At 56.8% G+C, this 24,882-nt stretch overlaps 1 protein-coding gene across 3 annotated transcripts; it reads right to left on the bottom strand.

Annotated features, from left to right (window-relative positions):
* Positions 1–4,423: 4,423 nt before the first annotated feature.
* IKBKE (inhibitor of nuclear factor kappa B kinase subunit epsilon) lies at positions 4,424–18,177 on the bottom strand. 3 transcript variants are annotated; one of them, XM_055728229.1, is made up of 21 exons: positions 17,903–18,177; positions 17,650–17,750; positions 16,711–16,851; positions 16,195–16,324; positions 15,534–15,715; positions 15,083–15,243; positions 14,480–14,590; positions 14,030–14,098; positions 13,478–13,680; positions 13,010–13,074; positions 12,842–12,933; positions 12,147–12,248; positions 10,731–10,806; positions 10,531–10,643; positions 10,199–10,275; positions 9,909–9,948; positions 8,941–9,042; positions 6,904–7,000; positions 6,271–6,374; positions 5,923–5,994; positions 4,424–5,146 (listed from the first exon to the last, which is right to left on the bottom strand). In XM_055728229.1, exons 2-21 carry the CDS (start codon positions 17,734–17,736, stop codon positions 5,113–5,115), a joined length of 2,058 nt encoding a protein of 685 aa, XP_055584204.1. In that variant the 5' UTR covers positions 17,737–17,750; positions 17,903–18,177; the 3' UTR covers positions 4,424–5,112. The 3 variants fall into 3 exon arrangements, with proteins under 3 accessions (XP_055584204.1, XP_055584202.1, XP_055584203.1); XM_055728227.1 differs by having other exon boundaries at positions 14,030–14,209; positions 17,903–18,174; XM_055728228.1 differs by lacking the exons at positions 17,650–17,750; positions 17,903–18,177 and adding an exon at positions 17,036–17,626 and having other exon boundaries at positions 14,030–14,209.
* Positions 18,178–24,882: the final 6,705 nt, after the last annotated feature.

Here is a 24,882-nt window from a genome sequence, read left to right as displayed (position 1 = left end):
GGCGGGATGGGGCAGCGCAGGCGCCTTGCACCGGCCTGGGGGGAGGAGACACGGCGGGGGGGGGGACACCGGGACCTGCCGTGCACCGTCTGTGGAGACTGCCCCCCCCCACCAGAGGACGGACCCTCGGGCCCACTCCCCGCGGGACCCATTGCCCCTAGCGCACACACACACACGGTGCGGTTCTTCCTCGTGGAAACTCCTCTCCCCGCGGGATTCCCCGCCCCCCCGCAGCACCCTCCCCCGTGGGAATCCCCCCACCCCACCCCCCGAAACACCCTCCCCCCCCCGCCGGGGGTGTCCGGGGGAGCGCGTACATCCCCCGCGGTGGGATGTTCAGGGGCTTTCTCCACATCTGCTGCAGGAGCCACATCCCAGCCCGGGCTTTGTCCCCACGGGAGCGGGCAGGTCACACGTGGGGCACTAGATTACACACGGCTGGTGCAGACCCTCTCCTGGCACAAGGCGTGTGCGTGGCCCAGGCTGCCAGCCTGGAAGGAATGGCCTTTCCCCACTGCGGTGACAGCAGGGCTCGGGAGCCACGCTCCGGGCCGGGAGCTGAAGCCATTACCTCTCCCAAAGGAGGCTCCTGTGGTTGTGGGAAATGCGAAAAGGAAAATATTACAGCCAAATTCTGAAGCGGCTCCAGCGCTGCAGCTCCAAGGACAGCCGTGCCTGGCTAGCTCACTTGCAAACCTCTCGCCTGGGCGAAGGGGGCTTTGGGGGGGCACGAACAGGGGTGGCTGGCCCGGGTGTGGTGTGGTGGTCACTGCTGCTCTGCCAGCGTGACTGCTAAGCGGCCCCCTCGTCCTCTGAACACGAGGGATGCGAAGGTCCCCTGCCACCCTAACACCTTCCCCCGCGGCTGCAAGAGGCTGGAGCTGCTGCCCCTTTCCCCCTGGTGCCGATGGAGCCCAGCACACAGAGAGGATGACACGGTCACCCCGAGTTGTGCAGAGCGTGACTGGCCTCGTGGGTTAGCCATCTGACCCAGAGCATCCCTTCCCTGCTGGGCTCAGTTGTGCCGGTTTGAAATACGTAACTCAGACGGGAATTGCCCCTGGATTTCCTCGGTTTGCCTGACAGCAACTGGGCAAAGAGGCGGCTGCGGTGGGGGCAGTGCTGGGCTGTGTGAATCCTGGTTTCTGGGCTCACAGGAATCTGAATTTGATGTCTCTCATGAATTCCTGAGGACAGGATAAGCCAAGGATACCTAAATCCTTTTCAAGGATTCTAATTTGAAGGATGGATTAAAAACACTGGCTCTGAGTTACAAAAGACTAGTGCCATAAGCAGTCACTAACAAGAGCTTCAAACCAAAGGAAGAATAATGCAGCTTGGAAAATTCTAGTTTTGTACTGCACTAAGTAGCAAGATTAATTTTTGGAAGGTCTTTTTCTTCCCTATTCAGAATCCTGATTCACTTTCATGCGTCCTCTGCTTCTGCCTGAGAACAGCAGCAGATTTATTCCTGGGTAAATTGTTTCCCCAAACCTCAGTATTTTAGTCTGTGATCTCCCCAGATTCTTAATTGTGTAAGGAATCACCTGCAAGAAAGCAAATGCTATTTCTGAAGGCAAAAACCTACCTGGCACCTGGCTGAGGACCTGCTCAAACCATTCTGGACATTTGTTTTTCCAGTGCCGTCCCAGGGCACGGTTTCAGACCCAGGAGGGAGGCAGGAGGGAATCCCCTGCCGCTTGCAGGGGCCTTCGGTTCCTCTCGCCCCCGAGGAAGTCCCCGGCACCTGGGAGCCAGGCGGCCGCAGCGAGGGACACGCACAGCCTGACTGCAGGTTGCAGGCATCTTCCCGGGAGATGCTCCAGCAGAGGCTGGCATCCCCAGAGAAAGCCCTCCCCAGTGCCGGAGGACCCTCTGCCCACGGGTCACACGCCTTGGCCCCTTCCTGCTGGCAGCGGTGCCAGAGCCGGCCGGGGAAGCTGCAGAGCTCAGCTCCTGGTGCAAATAAATGTAGTATTTTCTGTCAGCACAGGAAGCTTCGGCTTCTACCTGCACAAGAGATGGGCAGAGTCATTATCCTCCTCAGCTGTCTCTGCAGGCAATCAGCTCTGACAGCACAGGACGATCTTTTAGTCCAAGGGTTAAAACATTTGAGGAGAAAAACCTAATTAACATTGGCAGGAAAATTCCCGTTTCATTTGGATTCCGGGAGTCCCCTTTGCAGCTGCTGTGTTATGGCAGTTTAAGCATGACAAGGGCTATTAGCAAAACCTCTTTTTTCTTTTTGCCAAGAAATAAATCCTTTTTTGTTGAAGCCAAACATGTTCCAGGTCAAACGCTCAGCCGGTACGAATCAGCGCAGCTCCACTGAACCCGAGGAAGTGCGGCAGGACACCCTGCCTGGGCTCCCTGCCCTGTCCCTACAGGGGATGTCAGTGAATTTGAACTGGATTAAAAATAATGTTCATTATAAAACTAAGAGAATCCTAGAAAATAATTTGTGGGAGAAAAGCTTTTAAGTGATGGCTTAGTTCCACCTCTTCTACAGTAAGTAGTTGGGTCTGACAGTCAGGATGTTGGTTTTTGGTTTTTACAATTAACATGAATGGGAACATCTGGTGCCAGATTCCACTCGGGAAGGTTTCCTGGGCGAGGGGAGCTCCTGGGTGTGCTTGGCCTGTTCTTACAAGAAAGCGAAGCTTGGCACAGCCCTGGAGCCGCCGCTCCTTGCTCGTTTTGCTCCCTCGCTGAGACTCGAGGCAGTGCTGCAGCACGATGTTCAGCTCCAGGAATGCACCATTTCCCAGGAATGCACCATTTTGCCTTATGTCCCCCTGTGTCCCCCAGCAGAGATTAGAGATCTTTGCTGCCACGTCGATCCCAGGAGCATCCACGGCAGGCAGCCCCTTGCCCAGCCCTTGCTGCAGCTCTGCCTCTGGGTGCCATCAGACTGGGAGTCCCAGCACCTAGGGGCTGCGGGCAACCAGAATAGCCGTGGCAGGAGGCTTTTAGTGCAGCTAATAACATGTGTCACCTCCAGAAAAGAGGCTGGAGAAGGAACTGGAGGAAAGGTGAAGGGCAGAGCTGGGTGATTCATTTTCTGCAGAGGGACAGGTCCAGGCAGGCACTCTGAGCATCCCTACTGCCGTTGAGTCAGACACGTTCGCTTGCCCAGGGATGGCTCAGCATCTCCTTCCAGATGCAGCGTCAGTCCCTGGGAGGTGCAGCAAGTCTCTCACCCTTGGACTTTGCTGGTGCCGGTGTTCCCGAAGCCCTGGCTCCCAGTCCCTGCTCCAACCTCCTTTAATCCCAGCAGCCCGTTTGCACACTGGCAGTAACCAGGCAAGCACAGAGGGAAGGGCCGTATGCAAGGGACAAGAATGAATCCAAGCATTTCCCAACCCAACTGCCCATGCCTCCCACGCCACAGACCACGGGGCCGGGAGGGACCTGCGCGTCCCCTGTGAGTGTCAGTAGCACAGTCCCCTTCCCTAGGGGAGTGTTTGGGGGGCAGGGGCTCACCAGGGAGCCCAGGGCAGGGATTTATGTGTCTTTGCACTGGTAGGGGTGGGAAGAGCCAAGGCAATTCTGCCCATCGGTCTGCCAGGAGCCTCCCAGGTGTAACTAACCGTGTCTGAGCCTGGCTGGCTGGGAGTTATCGCCCTGCCTGGCTTCGGCTGCAGCCTGGGATGTGGGGTCAGCGTTGGGATGACAACCCATAAATCACGCTGGGGACAGGCAGGAAAAGGTGGACAGAGGAGCAGCATGCCTGACTCTTCCCACAAAGAGCTCCATGATAACTATCTAATGCTCACGGATCCCAAGACCCCCGGCTCCCCATATCGCTGCTCCACACGCTGCTGCTGGCAAGCAGCTGACTCAGCCGATAACCGGAGGATTACGGCTCCTCATAAAACCCAAGGTCAAAAACCAGTAGGAAAATCAGAGCATAATAACTACACCTAACAAAAGGGCTGGTGCAGCCCCGATGTGGAGCATGGGGGTCCTTCTGCAGCTCTCTGTGCACTTCCCGGGGGGGCAATGAGGTGGAGGTAACGTGTTTTCCCGCCAATCCCATTTCTCTGGAGCGTAACAGGAGTGACGTGTTGGGCACGGTCTTCCCAGGGCAGCTCCACACGCTCACAGCCAGCCCCACAGAGCACCCGCTTGGGTCCCTCCTGTCCCTGTCCCAGCTTTGCCACCCCAGCTGCCGTCACCTCCACAGATGAATGCATCCTTTCACCCTGCAGAGAGGTGGATGCTTAGGATTTCTTTTCCTCTTTCACTTAAAAGAAAAAGGAATATCCCTGCCTTCTCTTGCAGAGATGTGTCTGGAGAACGTTCATGGGTGCCCTTTCATCTGCAATTTTGCCTTGGCATTCAGCAGCATCCCCGGGTTCGGTGGCTGGAGCCACAGTTTCAGTTCAGGCTTGTTTGGAGAAGGCACACACCCCCACGTGCATAAACACAGAACTCAGTTGCATTTATAGAAACATACCAAAAAAAGAGAGGCCTCCCTTGGCTTCCCATTCCGATACCCCTGAGCAGCCCAGGCACGGTGCTGGGCTGGAGGTGAAGCCCTGAAGCAGGAGGGGAGGCTGCAGTGCCCGTGGGCAGAGGTCTGTGGCTTTTGTCTTCCCTGGGCTCTCACCTCTGGGCAGAGCACTGGAGCCATTCTGTGCTGGGTCCGGTCTCTCATCCATCGGGCACAGCATCCCTCCTGCCCTGGACCCCTGCCCCGCTCCACAAAGCCTCAGGGAGCAGGCGTACGTTAAAAATGGGAGTAATCCCTAAAGGAGTAAGAGGGCCTAATTTATCGGTCTAGCCTCTTCATCATCCAATGTGGTGATACAGAGAAGCTAGAAAAACAAGTCCTTCAAGTACATTTTAAAAGAACAAAAAAAAAAAACCAAACCAAAACCCACCCAATTTTCTGGTCACACTTTTGAAGGCTCAAGGCTTGCAAGCCACTCAAAGCTAATGCTGGTGTAATGCTGGTGAACTGTGCAAAAGTGCTGGAGCGAGAGGTAGGACACAGAGAGCTCCTCCAGCACGAATGTCAAACGCCTCCGTCGCTCTGGCCCCGAAGTGCCGTACGTGTTCCCTGCTGGGGGAAGTGGTTTGCTTCAGCAGCTGCAAATTCACCATCTCTCAAATGCCGGGAGTGGGGGCAGCCCCACTCAACCTGCAGACACAAAACCAGACGCTTTAGGTTAGGGAGGGCTCGCCTGGGCTCATGCAGTCCCAAACTACAGTTTGGGCTGGACACTAATCGTTGGGCTGGCTCCTGTGCCTCTTGGGCTAAGCTCTTCATACCGAGAGCACACCAGACCTTTCTGATCCCCTTATTCACAGTGGACGTGCTGCAACAACACAGGTGGTCCTACAAAAACAGGGCTGGGCTGAGTCACCCATTTCTTTTTTTCTTTCAAAATCTGATCTGAAACTCTCTGACATTTTGATACGCGTATTCACGTTGTTGATTTGCATCAAGATCCCCCCCAAAAAAACCAAAAAAGGCTGCATAGGAAGAAACGCAGAGGGGTTTGTCAGCAGTAGGTTGCTGGGTTTTGCACTGAGTTTCATCCAGAAAGTTTCTACTTCTCCGTGGCAGTCAGCAGCTGCCAGTGCTGAGCAGCACAGGAAGAAGGCTGGAAAGATGGTGTAGAAATGACATAACATTTGCAGAAGTTCATGTTTAAGCTTCCAAGATAAATAAATTCTCTTTGCTGCCAGATCATGATGTAAACTCAGTGCCATTAAAACCCCCATGTGAACCAGCCCCAGGAGTAGCTGCGGTTGTGCTCGGCACCAGGCACGGCTGCCCATGCTGAAGCTCATCCATGGGCTCCCATGGAGCCCACCCAGACCCACCACCGCTTCCCAGGTCTGCACGGCCACGTCTGGTGTTAGGGCCAGGAATTGCCGCTCGGAGCAGCGTCTCTGGGTGCCTTCACTCACCTCTCGATGATGCTGTTGTTGAACTGGAGATCACAAGTTACTGACCTCATCTGCTCCAGGAGCTCCTGCATCCTGCCGGGGACACAAGCAGCCCCTTACCCCCGTGCTGCTCAGCACCCCACCCCCCGCAGGACCCCCTCTGGCAGGGACCCCCCCCCACCCCGGGTCACTGAGCCAGCATCACACTCGGCAGGGCCACGGTGATGGGCTGAATGCAGAGTGTCCCCACAGCCACAGAGCCCTCGCCCAACGCTCGCCCTGTTGCTCGTGCCCAGGATGAGCAGTAGCAGATCCCGCTTCTCCCTGGGGAACTGAGCTGTCGGCAAAAGCCTCTTCCAAAGGACCCACCGAAAGGCCATCTCCTGGCGTGCCTGGCTCAGACGGACGGGCAAAGGTGCAGGAGGAACCGGGGCCAAGCTCCGTTTCTCTGTCTGGAGAAACCTGTCCAGAGCCTGCAGAGGGAGAGACGTGGCAGCCCCTGGCAGGCAGCGGGCTGTCTGCGGTGCTGTGCCCGCCGGTGCTGCAGCGCCTGCCCCCCCCAGGACAAAACTTGGGGAAACGATGCCTACATAGCCACGGCCAGCACATCCACTTCGGGACAAATGAAATAAAATAACCAGAGGACCAGAGCATCTACCAGGTGGCTTGTCAGGTAACCCATCCTGAGAGCTGGAGGTGAAGCATCATTTTTCTACTGCTGCTGTTCCTGTTTACTGGGTACCGATCCCCCCGGGGCCCCCACCCCAGACCAGGGATGTCACTGCTGGGGCTTTATCCATTCCTTGCCCACGTAGTGGGGGGAAGCAAGCTCTCCAGTGTGGATCACCCACAGAGAGCTGCAGAAAGCTGTTCACAGATCCTCTGGTGTTTCCCTGCTCCAGACGCACAGGGTGGGCGCTGGGAAGGGGAGCAGCAGCGTTAGGGGGAAGCAGGGAGAGGGTGGGCAGCAGCATCCCGGCAGGACCCCGCGCGGGCACCTACGCTCTGCAGGCAGTCCTGGCACTCCATCGTCTCCACACTGCAGGTGCTGATGCGGTTGCTGAGCCTCTTCAGATGCTTCTTTATCTCACAAACCTTCCTAGAAAGAAAAACGACAACAAAATTCAAAATTCCCGGTCAATGTTCAGCAGCAGTGTGGGTATTTTTTTTTTTTTTTAATTGTGTGTGGTTTAATTCTGTACTGCTTTCAGCAAACCTTTCTGGATCCAAGTTAAAATCCTGAAGGAAAGCAAATGAGTCACAACAGCGTTGTAGTTATGGCTGCAGCTCTGCTAATAGCCACTGTAGGCCAGGTTATCCAAATAACACTAATAGCAAATTAATTGGAGAAAATGCTGCTTATATGAGACAGCTCAAGCTCATCACTTCTGCCCTAAGTGCTGCACCGGCCGGTCCTCTGTGTCTCGTGGGGGACTGAGCATGTACTCGGAAAGGGTCCTCGGGTTTGCATTTCTTTTTGCATGCTCTCCCTTCGCATTTGAAGTGTATTGGAGGGCAGAAAATTTGCCCCTCGAGCACGTTCCCGGGGCCAGCCTCAGTGCAGGCAGCACCACTGATGCTGGAGGGGACGGTGTGACCAGTGATCCCTCCGCTCTGCCCCAGTCTCTGGATTTTCGGGGGGGGGCAACTGCTCTGCTCCTGCCAGGGTGTTGGGGCCCTGGGGTGGAGGTGCCATGCTGCCAGCGAGCTGTATAAAGATAGGTTTGGTTTGGCTTTAGGAAAAAAAAAAAAAAAAGAAAAAAAAAGAAAGAATATTTAAGGTGACCGCTCCACCTCCGGTCCCCAGAAAAACAGCCCCCACACCACAAACCCTGGCTGCTAGCAGGAAGAACAGGACAATTAAAACTGAAGTAACAGTGAATTAAAAATATCCAGCTGTGACTCATGATGCCTTCTCCTTAAGGACAGAAAACCAGTGACAAAAATACTCCAGAAAAGCACACAGAAGCTTTTCCTCCCTGCGAGCAGAGGTAAAAGCCTGGCTTTAGTGCAGATTCCTGGGCTGCTGCATGCCGTGGGGCTCCATACGCAGGAGGAATCTCACCCCGAGACAAGATTCCCGCTGAAGCCAAGGGGAGATTTTGTGGCCCCGTGATGGGACATGGCCATGGGTGACAGCTTCTGTCCCCAAAGCAAAACCTGCCTGCAGGTGAGGGTCTGCAGCACGGACCTCCCCCCCCCCCCCCCCCAGCTGCACAAGCTGAGGCTGGAAAAGGGGAGAAGCAGGGAGAGGGCAGGCACTGCCTGCTGCTCCTGGGGCACTCCAGAGCACCTGGGACAAACTTCTAGCCTAAAAATCCTCCCCCTAGTAAATCCTATGCAGGGCTACTCCGCACCAGAACTAGGGGCCAGGTCAAAAGCTGGATTTAATTCTAAAGCATCACAGCAAATCATTCTTCTTCCACCCACGCTGGCAGCCCAGGGGATGAATGCTCCTCTCTAAAAGCAACCTTGCAATAAAAGTAATTTCTGCGGCATCCTCCTCCCCCAGCTGCCCCCCCCCCCCCCTCACCCCTGCTCTTTGCTGCTGTGATAGTCGGTGGCTTGCACTCAATCATGGCAAGGTAATCTGCTCTATGCCTTACTCCCCAAACACCATTTAACAGAAAATCATGCCTAATGAGTAGATCTCTTCATCTCAATAGCAATTTTGTCCTGATAAAATAACCTCTCCTAGTCAGAGAGTGAGGAAACCAGCTGCCTGAACTCAAGCTGCAAGTTTAGGGGGATTTTTTAAAAAAACAACCACAAACTTAAAACAAGAGGGCAGAAATACACGGCAGGGGAAAGAACCAGCGTACGCAGCAGGACTTCTAGCACTCACAGAGCTGCTTCTTTAAGGTCTTATTACCTGTTTACGAGTCCCTCAGCAGCAGTTAACAATAACATCATCTCCATCCATGTCTCAATACTCAATCAATAGCTGAGAGCACTGGGAAGCCCTGGACTAGTGGAAAGCCTCCTCCCTGAAAGCCAGAGCCCCCAGACCCCAGGCGAGAGCTGGGCAGGGGCTGGTACCTCATCCTGCTGCCATGGAGGGCCAGGGCCTCCTGGTACCGCTGGACACAGTTGTCCTGGAAAATCAACAGAACCTTCCTGGCCAGATGCCCTAAATTCACCCTAAAATGAGACAAAAAGAGAGAACACCATTATTTCCTTAAATGCATGAAAATGGACATCACAGTTCTCATGGCAGGAGACCGAAAGCTGGCTCTTGAATGGAGGAGGGGGCACGGGGTGCTCAGCAGTGAATTTTCCATCAGTGTTACGGAGGAAACAAAACCTAATTGTGATGAAGAGGAGAGGGAGGTTTCGGGGGCCAGGGGGCCGCAGGCAGGGATGCTCAGCTGGGCTGTCATCCCCACCCCTGGGGCACTTCTGAGAAGTCTTTGCCCTGGAGTTTAAGGCAAATGTCCAAGGTTAGACTGAAGATCGATTAAGATATAGAAGCTGCCTGTTAAATTTCACCGTCCATACCATATATTGAAGTGTGCGTTTTATTTCTTGCCCGTGTTAAATCCCCCTGGTTTCAGCAGAACCCCAAAAGAGGATTTTTAGAGGCACAAAAGCCATCAGAGACTTTACTCCCACTGAAAGTTAAGCAGATATGAAGGCATAGACACTTTCTAGATCAGCCTCTCAGCAAATAAATGGCCATAAAATGCATAAGCACTGTGTGAGCAATAGCCTGAAATGTGCTTATCCCTGCAGACCCACGCAGGGATCTGGCCCAGCAGCAACTCCCTGTCCCCAAGTCTGCAGAGGTTTTCCCACATCTTCATCTGAAATAGCTGGTAGCTTGAGAACTTCGCTGCGAAAGGTCCTGCATCGATGAACCATCCAAGAAGCCGCTTATAGGTGCCCCCTCTCAGCGTTAGTGACCCAGGAACATTTGACATCCCCTTGGGATTCAACCCCAAACCCCAAACACCTGTCTGGCTGCAGCACGGGGCAAGTCCTTGGAAGGGGAGACGGTCGGGACTTACTTATCCAGCTTGTGTATTTGTTCCTCGTTGTAGCCCAGCCCTGGGGAGGAAAGAAGCTGGTCACCACGTTTTCCTACTCATAACCGAATAGACGGGCAATTCCACAACACACAGAGATCACTCAAAGGGCTTTTCAGGGCTGCAGCCCCTGGGACTACTGTCACGGCACAGAAATAATCGCTAAAGCCAGCAAACTGAAATAATCCATTTTTCTACCAGGCCAGCGCAGGGAGATTCCTGCTGCAGCCCCATGCCCCATGCCCCCGGGGGACACCATCCCTGTCACTTACGCAGACACATCCTGGCCTTCTTGAACTGCTTGTAGATCAGCTGCATCTTCTCCAGGCAGCACTCGATCTGCCGGATGCTGCATTCGGGACAGGGGAGGAGGAAGGGCATGAGGTCGGGGTGAAATCAGCACTTTGGGGCGATGCTGTAACTAGGGGACACGGCTGCCACCCACGCCTGTACATAGGGGCACCACGCAATACCACACGTGTGTGCACAGGGCTGTGGAAAGGTGTTTGAGTGGCTGTTTGGGCACATGCAGCGACGTCTGCTCAATCCGGCCGGAGAACAGCAGAGCGTTGGCAGGGATTTTGGTAAAACCGGTGCTACGAACCTTTTGTCTTCGTGCACTTGCTGCCTGTGCTTCACCAGTTCAGACAAAATGCCATCCAGCACCCCTTGAAAGTCAAAGATGCTGTGGGAGCACTGAGAGAGCTCCTCGGCGACCTGCGGGTGAGGAGGAAGGTCGGGCTGGCTGCTCCGAACGCTGCCTGTGCCTGCGGGTGCTCCTGGCCCCGCGCCCACCGGGCTCACCCGCTGCAGCCTTGTCTTCACCATGGCCACGTCCTTCGGAGCCAGCACCCCACTGCCGGCAGGAGCAGCTTCGTACCTGAAAAAAGTCCGAAAATGAATATTCCTTAAGCAGAGCATAAGCCGGAGGCAGCCGTCACCTGGGCAAAGAAAATCCATCCCATGGTGGAAGCAGCACCAGGGTCCCCGGGGGAGCTGGGCAGCGTTTGCTCGGGCAGTAACTCTGCGTTCAGGGTACTGGAACTGAGCCACCAGATGCAAAGTGCTGACACGGGGAAAAAAACCCTCACCCCGTTGTGTCCAATTTGTTCCAAAATTGTTAGCTTTGTACCCACTGGCTTTACGCCAGATCAGATGTTGCCTGCCTCCCTGCAGCTGGCATGGGATGTAACGCCAAGTGGTGCACGCTGGCTAAGTCAGCAGAAATACGCCTGATCCGGACCGTGTTCGAAGGGATGGATAAGCCAGCAGCATCCAGCTGCAGCATTAGTGCTCTTGGCACTACAGCCCTGCGCTAATCCGGCTGGAGTCAATGGGAACCATGTGTCCCTATCTTTTCAGATGAAATGGAAATTAAGAGACTTGCTAAATTGAAAAGAATAAAAGAACAGCAACCCAGCAGGAAAGAATTTTCCACCACAATAGCAACAAAACAGAAAAGCAAAATAACTGTGAGCTACTTTAGATAAAATGGGTTCAGCTTTCCCTGGGGCAGCGCGGGTGGGAGTGGGCGCATCGGTTATGGGGAGGAGAGCCCGGGGTCTCCCTGTAATTCAGCCCCTGATGAACGCTGCGTTAGTGGAGCCTCTGGAATGGGAACCCAGCCCCTCGGACGGTGCGGCCAGGCGGGATGCCAGCTCGGTGGGAACGCGGCACGATGGGCTGCCACCCTCCCGGCACTGCCCGATGCTCCCCGCGCTCGGCTCTCCGGGGCTGCTTGCAGGGGTCAGGGCCGGTGACGGTGGCCAGAGCCCAGTGGGGACTGGGCAGCTGATGCCACCCTGCCTGTTATTTGCACTCTGCTGGCAGCGGTGGCTCTTTCCCCCTTTCCCACATGCTGGCAGCAGCAAGCCCTGTCTCCTCACACTTTGCAGCTCATGGGCTGTAACAGTCTGAAAACGCTGGAGCAAGAGCCAGGGAACAGGGACTTAATTCTGGGCTGCAGTGAAACCAGGGACCGATCGTTACAAACTGAAGCAGAGGGAGAAGCAGCAGAGCGGCTCATTTCCCACAGCCTCCACAAACAGTGAAAAAAGCCTCTTACCTTCCAGCTACCAGCTCCTTCCTGGAATTTTACTTATTTCTGATTTTTCAGGCACCTTTAAGAGTCCCACATCTTATCTGCAGCAGCCTCAGCGCAGCGCTGCTGCCTGCCCCAGCCCAGAGCCTGCACCCCAAAGGCTCCAAAGCCACACTTACAGCCCATGGATCTTCACCTCAGTCAGCTGCAGGCAGGCGAGCACAGAGAGAGCCCCTCTCCTCTGCTCCAAAATCCTCGAGCAATCTGTTTTCAGGTTCCCACTGCCAAGAAAGAAAACAGTCCATCCGCCGTGGTCCCCGGCAGCCTGGCCTCCATCCCAGGGCCAGCCGCCGTGGTAGGGGGTTAGGATGGAGCCAGTGGCTCCTCTCGGGGTGGATGCTTGTGAGAAAATGGGGGGGTGGATGCATGTAAAACTGGGTGCAGCTCACAGGCAGGAGGGCTCTCACCCACTCAGCACCATCCTGCCAGTGCACAAAAAGCTCCTGCCCCAAAGGAAATGGGCGGGACAGTGAAAATGCACAATGAAAATAGTAATAGTAATAATAACAATAACGCTGTTTTCCTCAGCATCTCCTAAACTGGGAAAAGTGACCCAAAAGTAACAAATGGGGACAGGAGCATCCTCATGGCACTAAACGGTATCTTCCTACAGGTCCAACTCCCTCACAGCCTGGCACAGGGGACACGCTGGCCACTGGGCTCCCTCCCAGTACCCCATGACCACGTCCCACCAGACCCAGCGGTCCTGCACCCTCTGGAAGAGGCTGGAAAACCCTGAGCGGTTTAAACTCCTAAAGCAGAACCCTCTGGGCGCTGGGCAGGGATGGGTGCCCCCCGCGTCGCCCCCACTCACATCACCCAGTGGAGACCTCTGGCCAGCAGCTCCCGGCAGCGCCGCAGGGCCCGGGCGATGCGCAGCGTCTGGTGCGTGGCACCCACCGCGCTCTGCAAAGCAAAGGGCACTGCTGGTGGCTGTGCCCCGTGGCTGGGGCTGCCCTGGCACCGCCGACACCGCGCCTACCTTGGCTGCACCGCAGTCGGCCACCACGTCTACCTTGGGGGCGAACTTTGGGAACTCGAGTGCCGCTGGAAAGACAGACGGAGGTCAGGGTGCTTTGGGAGTGAGCTGGGAGACCCCGAGCCGTGGCTGCAGCCCCACAGGGACATCCCACACCCGCCGAAGCAAACCCTGCAGCTGCTCAGGACTTCAGGCACAGGAGCAGCTGCGATGCTGGAGGCTTAGCGCAGCCCTCCAAGATATTTTGGAAACACAGACAAAGGCACGAACCACCCAGTGTGGCCGGCAGACATGGAGGAACTGCACACAGCAGAGGAAAACTGACCCTGAAACCTCCAAATCCTACCCTGGCATCATAACCTTCCACCCCCTGCTGTGCACTGGCATCTATTAGGATAATAATTAAAGCAAATCTCTCTTACGGCACCTACACCGCATGCTGTGATGCATCTCCAAGCCAACAGTACTCACGGTCTCTGTATCTGACTCCTGGGACGTCTTCTGGCTGCTCAGCGGTGCTCAGCAAGGTCAGAGGGTTGTACTCTGTGGTTTTGCAGAAATTATGAGCTTGTAGATTAGGATCTAACTCGTACAGATGACCTTCAAAAAAGTATTCTTGATGGTGAGGGACTATGTTTGTTTGTTTGAAGACGGCATCTAAAAACTTGGTAGTACTGAAATGAAAAAGAAACGGGGAAATGAAAAAGAAAAGGACGGGGAATAAGCGATGAGGTGAGTGCTGAGAGTACCATCACTTTAACAGCCTGCCACCTTCTTCTCAGAGCTAAACACCCCACAGGGTCAGCAGAGCCCCAGACAGCATCCCTGGGGCTCTCCATGTGCTGTGCCAGGAGCCAACAGCTCCCTGTTAGCACACGCCCCGGCAAAGGCTGGTTTTAACCTGGCTTAACTGTGGTGCAAAGGGAACGGGCGCTCCCCCCACGTTCACCTACTGAAACAAGGGGGCGAGGGTCCTGAGCTCGATTCTCAAATCTGCTTTTAATGTGACTTCGGCATCCTTACGTGTTGTAGGAGTGGATGTAGATGCGATGTGAGGAAGCTTGCTGCAGGGAGAAGACGTCAACCACGATCCTGTGCAAAATGTCATTGGTTTCTGCAAAAAACTGGTCGAATCCCCAGCATTTCTCCTGATCCGCCTCCAGGATGTTGGCCAAAATGGGTATCAGCTGGTCCTTCAGCCCCCTGCAGCAGCAGAAATGTTTGCACAGGGCGGCATAACCCTGAGCCACAAACTCAGGGTGCTGAGCACCCGCACCGATGGAGCCGCTGCCCTCTCTGGTACCCCCATTTCCCGGCTGTAAAGCAAAGACCTGGTGTGGGAACTGTGACACCCGCAGCTGGAAAGCTCGTCTGCCTCATTAAGCCTTCCCATTTGGTCCGAGGCGGGATGCCCTCTCCAGCCACTGTGCCAGGACACGAGAGCCAGAGCCCAGCCCGGCAGGGGACACTCACGCGGAGAGCTGGCAGGTGACAGGCAGCTCGTAGCTCCACTCGATGCTCCCGTTCTCCTGCCTCTGGACCCCTGCGATGGCTCCAGGAGGCTTCTCGGTGGTGATTTTGTACCTGTTGAAAGGATGCTGCTTGCAGCTGAACCGGGGCGAGTGACACCTGGGCACTACGTCCCTCGGGTTCAGCGAAGAGGGAAAGGGCAGAGCACGGATGGGCTGGGAAAGGCACGATTCACAGAAAGGGAAAAAATACACAGAGGAAAAATACTGCAAGAAACAGTCAAAAACTTCCCAGCAAACAGTAGCCCTGCCTCCTCTTTCAGCTGTTTAGCCACAAAGTCATGAGAATGCATTTTGAGGGCAAATGTGGTAAATGGGACAAAGACCCGTTACCACACTGCACACGCGCCCTCCCCACGGGCTGCATTTCGGGGCTTTTCAGGCTACACGGGATTAAACGAGCAGCAAACTACAGCGCACAGTGTCACGGGGCTGCTGGCACGCACCAAGCCCCAGCCAGGTTCTCCTGCAGCCCCCAGGGCCACCAGCCACGGTCCCACCTCCCCACGCAGCAGCACCAGCCCTCCCCAGCGGACACGGTACCTACATGATCTCCTTGTTCCTGCGAGGTCCCCCGAAGGGGACAAAGGGGAGGCTGCCAGTGGCAGCGTGGTAGAAGGTGACGCCAATGCTCCAGAGGTCAACGGTGACACCGTACGCCTTCTGCTGCGGCTTGCGCAGGACCGCTCGCTCGTACATGTCCGGGTGCTGCAGGGATGAAGCAGAGAGCGCTGCAGCCAGCATCAAGCCTTGGGCGTTGGGAATGAACGCTGGCTGCTGGCTTTGGCCTCTTCTACTGCGGGATCCTCCAAATAAAACGTCACTGGTAACTCTACAACGAAAATGCTGAGCCCTCCCTCTTCGGAAAACGTGGCCCCTTTGAGACTGGGCTCTCCGAGTCCTCCCTACAGGTTGCCCCACTGTTGGATGGAGGGATGGGGACCAGCTTCGCCCAGGACTCCCAGTGGTCACCAGACTGGCGACCCGCTGTTACTCACGAGATACTCCTCCGTCCCGTAGACAGACACAAACTTTTCATCATCATCCAGCTCTCGGGCAGCCCCAAAATCCGTCAGCTTATAGACGCTCTGCCCATCTTCCCCCATCAGCCGCATGATGTTGCCGGGTTTGATGTCTCTGTGCACCACGCCGTTCTCCCGGAGATGGTTCATTCCTGCCACTGGGTGCAAGGTGGGAAGGCAGTGTTCGTGCGCGGGGCTGGAGCACAAAAGCCTCCAGAGGGTTTTGCTTAAATGCAGGAACATAAGAAGGGCCGGAGAGGGGATGAGCCCCGAGGCTGGCTGTGCTTAAATGGGACCAGCATGACCGGGGGATGGAGAGGGTGAACGAGCACAGGGTTGGGCGCTGCCCTCGTGCTCCTCCATCACGGGGCACAGCCTGTTCCCCCAGCCGCTTCCCGGCGCAGGTCTGCCAGGAGAAACCCTCAGGCTTCCCCCGAACACCAAGCTTGCAACCCCCCCCTTCAGAGGGGCAATCTGTGCCCGTCAGCCCCCACGTCCACAGCCCGGTGCCAGTGCCCACAGGGTCCCACCAGCGCCATGACGTCCCCAGCCCGCAGCGCCTTGCCCAGGGCTGTACCGGGGGGGGTGGGGGCAGCTCCCCATCACGGGCTGGGGGCACAAGGACCCCCGCACTCACCTACGCACTGCAGCACGATGAGGAACTCAGACTCAGCCAAGCCGAAGGCATTTGCTGGGTCCTCCAGCACGTTCAGCAAGCTGCCGCTCGAGCAGTACTCCATCACCAGCACCTTCTGCTTGGTGCTGCCCTGCGGCGGGGAGCAGGCGTCAGGGCTCGGCCGACCCTATGTCCCAGCTGGTGGCCTGTCCCCACCCCCCCCCGGCAGAACAAGGTCCCCTCCCTCAGCTGGCGGGTCCCTGGGTTTCTCCTGCTCAGACAAACAAGTGTTGGAGAATGTCCCCGCTGTGCCACGCGACTGGCTGGGGGACAACAGCCGGTCACATCTGAGCTGCAGAGCAGTGACCCAGTGCTACCAGTGGACCTAGTGCTACCAGTGGACCCAGTGCTACCAGTGTTCCCAGCGCTTGAAAGGCTGGTGGTGCGGAGCCAGAGGGAGGTGGGAGGAGGAGGCAGCCTGGGACCGCTGCTCCTCACACCAGCTCCACATCACCAGCCCAGCTGCGGTCCCCTTACCGTCTCCTCCACGGCAAATAATTTGACAATGTTTTTATGGTTCAGCTTCCTCAGCATCTCGAACTCTCTCATCTGGACCTCCTGGGGCCGGAGGTAGCTGGCATTATTAAAAACCTTCACAGCAACCAGCTCTCCTGATTTCTGGGAAAAAGAGGAAAAAGAGAAAAAGGAAATGGGAGGGGACACCATCCATGCCCTAAGCAGCTCCTCACCGCTCCCACATCCCGCTCGGGATGAAACCACGCTGACACTACAACGTCTTTTCTGAACAGGCGTCCCACAGCCTTCGCTGCCTCCGCTGCCGAAGCAAACCGCTGATACTCACCTCCCTTTGCTTCCTGCCCCTGAAGCCCACGTGCTGCGTGTCAGTGTGTTTATTCAGCTTCATAACAAGTTGGTGGCTCGAGCTGCAGCCGGCAGCTCCCTGCCTGCTCCCTGCCCGCTCCCTGCCCGTTCCCCCGGGGATGGGGCTGTTTCCAACCCCCCTGCGAAGCCGCCCCTCCTGCCCCACGCCGTGCACAGACAGCTTGCTCAATGAACTTCAAAGGCCAGCAAGGCGGAGAGGCTCTATTCCAACACTGGCAAGTGTTTGCATGAAATATGCAAATCACCGAGGACGGGGTTTTCAAAACCTCTGGGCATTCCCCTGCAAACAGCTCCTTCCCCCTGCCATGCAGCTGGTGCACAGGACCTGGCTGCCAGCACCCCAAAAGCTGCCCCGGCCCCACAGACCTGAGCCGGTGCCTGCAGCCGGGAAGGAGCCAAAGAAAAAATGAAAATAAAACCCAAAGCCGCCCCCAGCGCTGCCAGCGGCCGGGGAGCTGCTGGGAGGGTGAGCAGAGGGCAGCGCAGGCGTCCCCGCGCCGTGGGGCAGGAGGGATGGGGGCACGGGGACACCGTGGCGTTGGGGTGGCTGTCCCCCCCGCTGCCCCCGCTCACCTTGTTGCGGGCTTTGTAGACGCAGGCCGTGGCTCCCTGGCCCAGGAGGTCCTCGGTGCTCCAGAGGTAGTTGGGTGTGCTCTGCATCTCCAGCAGCACCGCTGCGGGGGCAGCACAGGGGTCACCCCGGGGGCCGCTGGCCTCTGCCAGCCCTGACACCAGACCCCAGCGTGGGTCTGTCCTTGCCGGGCAATGGTCGAGGCAAAAAAGCCGGCTGGGGGATCAATTTGGCAGGCAGCTGCCAGCCTCCTACCTCGCCAGCGCCGAGCGGGCAGCACCAGGCGAAGGGCTGCGCATGGGCTGGAGCTGTTGGCGCTGCCACAAACCACCCTGTGGCTGGGACCTGCCGGGGCTGGCAGCAAAACACTGACAGATGCAAAAAAATACGAGCAAACAAATGCCGAGCTGCAAGGTGGTGTGAGGCACCTCCCCGCCCCGAGAACAGAAACCTATGGGATTGCAAAACCCGCTCTGCAAGCATCAGCTGCGGCTGGAGGAGGAAATGCTTCAGCTTCCTGCTCGAGAAAAAAAATTCCCAGTTGCAGTCATCCCCAGACAGGCTGGGCTCCGCTGGCTCTGTGGCCGGGGCTGGGATGGACTTTGGTAACAGCAGCTGGTGCTGAGCACTGACCACCACGCAGCCCTGCCTGGGGCAGGGAGATGGGAAGCAGGATCGGATCGGGATCTGCAGGCAGGTTCTGCGTTCAGCCTTTGTTAGCTGTGCCGGGCACCTGTGGTGCCCAGGGCTGGTGCTCAGGACACAGCATCGCACGTCGGGATGCGTTTGCCAGGAGCTGCTGCCACCGTCCTGCTTTACAGAGCCGCTGGCTGCTCCAGGCGGGTGCTCACCAGCTGTGCCAGCTGCCATGCACGGTGCAGAGGCTTCCCGCTCCAGCTGCAGGGATGGCTCCCGCAGGAGCGCAGCTCCCCATCCCCGGGGCAGCCCGTGAGCAGGTCAAACTGCTCATAGTAAAGTGCAGGCAAGGAGGGAGGAAGCAGGTGCAACAGAGCCAACAACCCTGAGCCTCCCCCAGCCGCAAACCCATCCCCCACGCACGCGAAACAACTGATGCAGCCGGACCCAACTCTGGCAAACACTTCCAGAGGGTCTCAGAGATGCGCAGAGGGGAGATTTCAGGGTATTCCTCGGCTCCGACAGCGGCTCCTCCCAAGCCGCACCTCCAGCATCACTCTCACTGGGAATCATGCAGCGATTCACATCGATCCGGTAGATCCAGACCTTACCTCAGCCAGAAAAGGCGAAGGTGGCTGTGCTGGGGCTGAGCTCGCTGTGCCCCACTGAACATGGCCACTGTCCATCCCACGTCATCAGCGGGCAGCACCCCATGGTCCTCACGGCAGGGCCATGGCACAGCCCCCACTGGGGACCCAACCCAGAGCTGCAGCAGCACCTCCATGGGATGTCCCCACAGGGGGACCAGGACCACCAAACCCTTGGCACCTGGCTTGGCCAGGGTGGGAAGCAGCAGGCAGAGCAGGCAGGGGTTCATGGCATGGGCTGGAAGCTGGGATGCAGGGGGAGATGCAGGGCACGATGTGGGATGCAGGACAGGGTGGGATGTAGGATGCAGGGTGCAGGGTGGGATGCGGGATGCAGGGCAGGGTGGGATGCGGGATGCAGGGTGGGATGCGGGATGCAGGGCAGGGTGGGATGCAGGATGCAGGGCAGGGTGGGATGCAGGATACAGAGCGGGATGGGGGATGCAGGATGCAGGGCAGGGTGGGATGCAGGATGCAGAGCGGGATGTGGGATGCAGAGCAGGTGCACGGTGGGATGTGGAATGCAGGATGCAGAGCCAGGTAGGATGTGGGATGTGGGGTGCAGGATGCAGAGCGGGATGTGGGATGCAGAGCAGGGTGCAGGGTGGGATGTGGAATGCAGGATGCAGAGCCAGGTAGGATGTGGCATGTGGGGTGCTCGGGGCACACCCCCACTGTGTGCACAGAGCAGAGCGGGGCTGCTCACACCTCCTAGCTCAGGGACACGCACGCCTCACCCATGGCAGCGCCAGCAGCCAGGGTCTCACTAGCAGGAATTATTTCTGGCTGGCGTGGACGTGCGCCTGAAGGCCCTGTCCTCACAAAATGAAGCCTGCAAAGGTGTGCGAGTACATCAGCTTGTGGTGCCTCCAAAAACCGATACACCACTTCACCAGCCTGCACACAAACTCTGCACCTAACTAGTTTCCTAATTACTCCTGAGCTTTATTTCCCAGCCACGTGCCAATCTGCCTGAGAAACCCACGGGAGAGCTACTGAGCTGACAAACCGAGGCACGGGCTGGCCCTTGCCCCCGGCTTATCGAAAGGGTGTCCCGGGCTGGCGCCAGGCAGCGGAGTCCAGGGCAGCGTGCAGCCGAGTGACGTGAGCGCAACCAAGTGAAACTTTAAATCGCTTTGATCAAAGTCATTTTGCTGCAGCTTGGCGAACAGGAAGAGAAAGGGAGGGGGTGACTTCTTCAGGTCGTTTCCAGCCGTACTTTCTGTGCATGCTGTAACCGTGTCCTTCAGCCTGTGCTTGTGTCCCCCCCCCCGCAAGGGGACCATCACTCCGCCCACCCAGCATCGGCTGTGGGCACAGGCGGCAGATGCGGCGTGGGTACATGCTGGCTGGGCTGCTGTGTGGTGTCCCTCACGCCCCCAGAAGATCATGGGTTTGAGCTGGAGATGCTCGAGAAGCCTTTCCCCACGCAGAAAAAAAGCGCAGCTCATTTCTCATCTCCGACCGCTACTGAAACTGTAGATCAGAGCAGTTAAGACAAGGAAGAGGGGCCAGTAAAACCTCTGGAGGGAAATTCCAGCGGAGTTTCTCCCAGAGCTGCCCAAAGGCCAAGAGCTGCTGTAGGTGCGATGGTGCCTCGTGCCCCACGTGGCCTCACAAATTCAGCTCCTGCACAGGACCTCAGCAGCAAGAAAGGGGCACGTCCTGCTGTTTGGTGCTTTACTGCAAAAAGAAACTGAAACAAAGATTTTTTTAAAGGCAGAAAAGCCAGGCTCAGGCGTTTTCTGAGGCTTCTGACCCGCACATGTTGCTTCAGCTTTCGCTGAAGGGTGAGCAGACTTGGGCCAGTGAGGGGTGAAGACAGACAGGAAGGAAATCATTAAAATATCTTATAACACCTCAAAAAAAAATTATTTCCAGGTTGTGCTACAAGTCTTTTTACATAGTTATCCACAGGCGTGCCCGAAAGGGAAACCAACACACTGATCCTGAAACCAACATCGCTGATGCTGGGATGGTGCCAGCCCGCGGCGCCCAGGGGCTCCAAGACATCCCAGTTACCCCAGCAGCTCTCCTGGCCAGTTGCACAGTCAGATCCAGCCTCAGCGGGAGATCCCAGTCCAATCCCAAGAACTCACCCACCGAGTTGTGCCTGGCTCCTTTCAGACCCCCTTATCCTTTCTTTTGCTGCCCCTTTCGATTTCACAGCTTATTTCCTTCCCCTGGTTGCCCCACCAGCGGATTTTACCCTCCCCATCTCCAGGCTGGTGCCCGAATCCCATCTGACCTGCTCAGCCTCTTTGCATCCATGGTCAGGAACTGGGAAATCCGGCTTAATCCTGCTTAACACCAAAGGTGGTAAGGATCCCCGGGCCGTGATAAATCCTGCGTGATGCTCTTATGGGCTGGGAGTACCAAAACAGGGTCTTGAAACTAAAATTGTGTAAAAATAATTTGTTCCAGCTGGTGGCAGCAAAACCTAAAACATAAAGTGCAAGCAGCAGCTCTGCCTGCAGCAGGCACCTTCTTCTCCTTGGGGGTCTTGGGACAGGAAAGCAGGGCACAGCCCCTGGCTGCTGCGGTCCCCACGCTGTCCCTGTGCCAACCCTGCTGCTGGGCACACGCCGGGCAGGGGACACATCCACGGGAGGCTGCTGCTTGGGGGGTGGCCCCAGGGGAAGCCTTCATGGGGGCACCCATGGCTGGGGGGCTGCACATCTGCTGCATGCTGGCTTGCACACCCAGCTGCATGCCAAGCTGCATGCCAGGCTGCACACCCAGCCAGCTGCATGCAAGGCGGGGTATGCGGCTGCACATCTGGCTACATGCAAAGCTGCGGACCCAGTTGTGTGCGAGGCTGCACACCCGGCTGCATGCAAAGCTGCATGCCAGGCTGCACACCCGGCTGCATGCAAGACTGCACACTCGGCTGCATGCAAAGCTGCATGCCAGGCTGCACACCCGGCTGCATGCAAGACTGCACACCCGGCTGCATGCAAAGCTGCGTGCAAGGCTGCACATCTGGCTGCATGCAAGACTGCACACCCGGCTGCATGCAAAGCTGCGTGCAAGGCTGCACATCTGGCTGCATGCAAAGCTGCGGACCCAGTTGTGTGCGAGGCTGCACACCCGGCTGCATGCAAAGCTGCGTGCAAGGCTGCACATCTGGCTGCATGCAAAGCTGCGGACCCAGTTGTGTGCGAGGCTGCACACCCGGCTGCATGCAAAGGTGCATGCAAGGCTGCCCACCCACCCAGCTGCATGCCAGACTGCACATCTGGCTGCATGCAAAGCTGCGGACCCAGTTGTGTGCGAGGCTTTACACCCGGCTGCATGCAAAGCTGTGTGCAAGGCTGCACACCCAGCCAGCTGCATGCAAGACTGCACATCTGGCTGCATGCAAAGCTGCGGACCCAGTTGTGTGCGAGGCTGCACACCCGGCTGCATGCATGGCCGCCCACCCGGCTTCGCCCTGGCCTGCAGCCTGCATCCCAGCAGAGCAAAGCCGTGCCCAGGCAGTGCCCGGCCGCGGGTCCCAGCTCAGCACAGCCCCATCCTACGGTTACCCCAACCCCCACCCCCACCCTGTTTGGTTGCTGAACCCAAACCTACAGCTGGGGGGGGGGGGGGGGGGACTCGAGCTGCAGGTTGGGGGAACCGATGCGATCAGAAGGGTTTAATGGATTCATTACAGCGGCCCCCGCTGATGGCAAATCAGGACCCATCGGTGTCATCCGATCCCCAGCCAATGCCCCCACCACCCAGCCGGGGGGACCCGTGTCCCCCAGAAACCAACGGAGGCTAGCAGAAGGGCCACTCAGGCAGGATCCCCCCGGCTGCCACTTGCCAAGGTGGCCACTGGCTCACCAGGCCCCTTGGGGCCATCCTGGTGCAGGCAGAGCCCCCATGGGCAGCACTTGGGCCACCCAAGGGCCACCTACCCAAGGGCTACCCAAGGTGGGCACTTGGCTGTGCCAGCCCTGGGCCAGGGTCTGCACTGCAACTTCAGTTGAATGTGGATGTGGGGCAGGAGCCCCCCAACCCACACAGACGAGGTTTGTAAACAACCCCCTTCCCCCGAGCTGCCCCGCAGCTGGACTGGAGGTGGCACAGGCAGGTGGCAAAGGCACCGTGACAGCCCCAAACTGCTGCCCCTGGATTAAAAAAAACCAAATTGTGCGTTAGAGGCACGTTAGCTGCAAGGTAGACCTGGACTCTGCAGAAAACGGATGTTTTCCCATCAAAACAAGGTTCTGCAGCAGCGACTCGAGACACGCCAGGCAGCTACTGTGATTTCACCTACTGAATTATGGAGGAAAAGCACCCTGGGTTTCCAGCCCTTGCACCCCTACAGCAGCTGCGTTTAGAGGAGAACGTGGGATGTAACCCACGCAGGGGGAGCAGCTGCCTGAGCCCCCTTCCTTGCCCTGGTCCCCAGGGAGCATGGGATGCTCCATCCCTGCAGGATGCTCCAACACCACAGGAGCCCACCCCGGGGACAGAGGGGTCCCTTGTCCCCAGCTGACTCCCAGCATAGCACAAAACTGCTCGGTTAAACATCAAACCTCGCTGTAAATAATTAATTCCTTGCAACCTAAACAAAGAGAATCCAAAATTACAAAACCCTGATGCCGCTTCCCCACCGCGCTCTGGAAAAGGCACGCTACAAACTGAGACTGGGGAAGGCCGGTAACAATAACCATCCCATCCATAATCTCAACCTTAAATCCTCTTTCCCAGAGCCTGCCGGAGGCCCATCCTCTCCAGGAAAATGACGAAGATTAAGCATTTTAAAATCAGGTCATTGCAAGGGAAGTGTGTGCTCTACTGAATCTTGTTATCGCGGGTAGGTGTGTGCAAGCCCAGGGTGGGGGCTCTGCTCGTGGCCGGTGTTGGAAGCACCACAGCCCCATCACCCGCTCCTCCGACCCCGCTACCGCCGTGCCACGGGCCAGGCTCCTTCCCCCCCCCCCGAGCACCCCCGTGCCCACGGACACGGTGTAGTTCCGCATCCTGCGGGTTCTTCTTCACCCACTTACCGGTGCCGGCTGCCATTGAAAGAAAATCCCCCCGAATTCCCAGCAGCCAGAGCTGCTGCCGAGGACGGCACCCGCCGGCGATGCCCATCCCTCGGTCAAACCCAGGCAGCACACGCTCGCTCTGTGCATCACGTACCGGTGTCCATAGGTCAGTCTTTCCACCATACCCAAAACATTTATTTCTCCAAAACTATTGCTAATGACAATGGATACATTTTGTTGCCCCAGTATGGATTTAACATTTCCAACACATATACGCCTAATACTGTACAATACTGTACCAAAAGGGAAAAAAAGGATGTACCTCCATATTGTACAGAGTTATATATACAAAGTACAATTTTACACAGTTTAATATATACACCATATATATATTGGTGTAGAAGACATGGAACAATGGAAACCGTTTTAGCAAGAACATTCCATCCCACCACTAAACAACTGCCGTCAATAAACCCCTGAACCCCAACGCACCATCGAGCCCGAGCCCATGACTGCAGGACCGAGGCTTCAGCCCGACACAGAAAACAAAAGATTTCCAGACTTTGCGACCGAACTTCCCTACGTTACAGCAGAACCACGACATCACTGCGATCCTTTAAAACGCGTCAGAGATGGTTGTCGATAATTGCCCTATATTTGGCTACATCGAGCTGGTCTTTTGAAGAACCTGCTGCTCACAAGTATTGCTCCAGCAGTTTGGCACGCTCATGAGTCCAATCCCTTTGGACTCGGCTTACTCGAACGACAGGACTCTGCCTGGAGAGAAAGGCTGGTGAAGTCCGCTTCAGAAGTAAGGTTACTAAGTGCCTTTAAAAGAAAGGGTCTATCTATTATTTCCATTGCAAACTGCTAAATATTTACCCTGTATGAAGCTTGGTAGATCAAGTATTAGTACAGGAGGGAGCTGCCCTCCCTTCTCCACCTTCACCTCTTTTTGGCCCATCGTTGA

Source organism: Falco cherrug, chromosome 16 (genome assembly GCF_023634085.1).
Source record: "Falco cherrug isolate bFalChe1 chromosome 16, bFalChe1.pri, whole genome shotgun sequence".
NCBI lineage: Eukaryota > Metazoa > Chordata > Aves > Falconiformes > Falconidae > Falco > Falco cherrug.
Note: the sequence above shows the minus strand (reverse complement) of the source record. Positions and strands in the feature narration are given on the sequence as shown.

Coding starts and splice junctions, on each gene's coding strand:
- IKBKE (XM_055728227.1), bottom strand. CDS start 17,736: ATGCAGAGCACACCCAACTACCTCTGGAGCACCGAGGACCTCCTGGGC. Junction 10,807..12,146: donor GAGGTGAAGATCCATGGGCT/GTAAGTGTGGCT, acceptor GACTTTTTTCAG/GTACGAAGCTGCTCCTGCCG. Junction 7,001..8,940: donor CTCCATGGCAGCAGGATGAG/GTACCAGCCCCT, acceptor TTTTCTTTCTAG/GAAGGTTTGTGAGATAAAGA.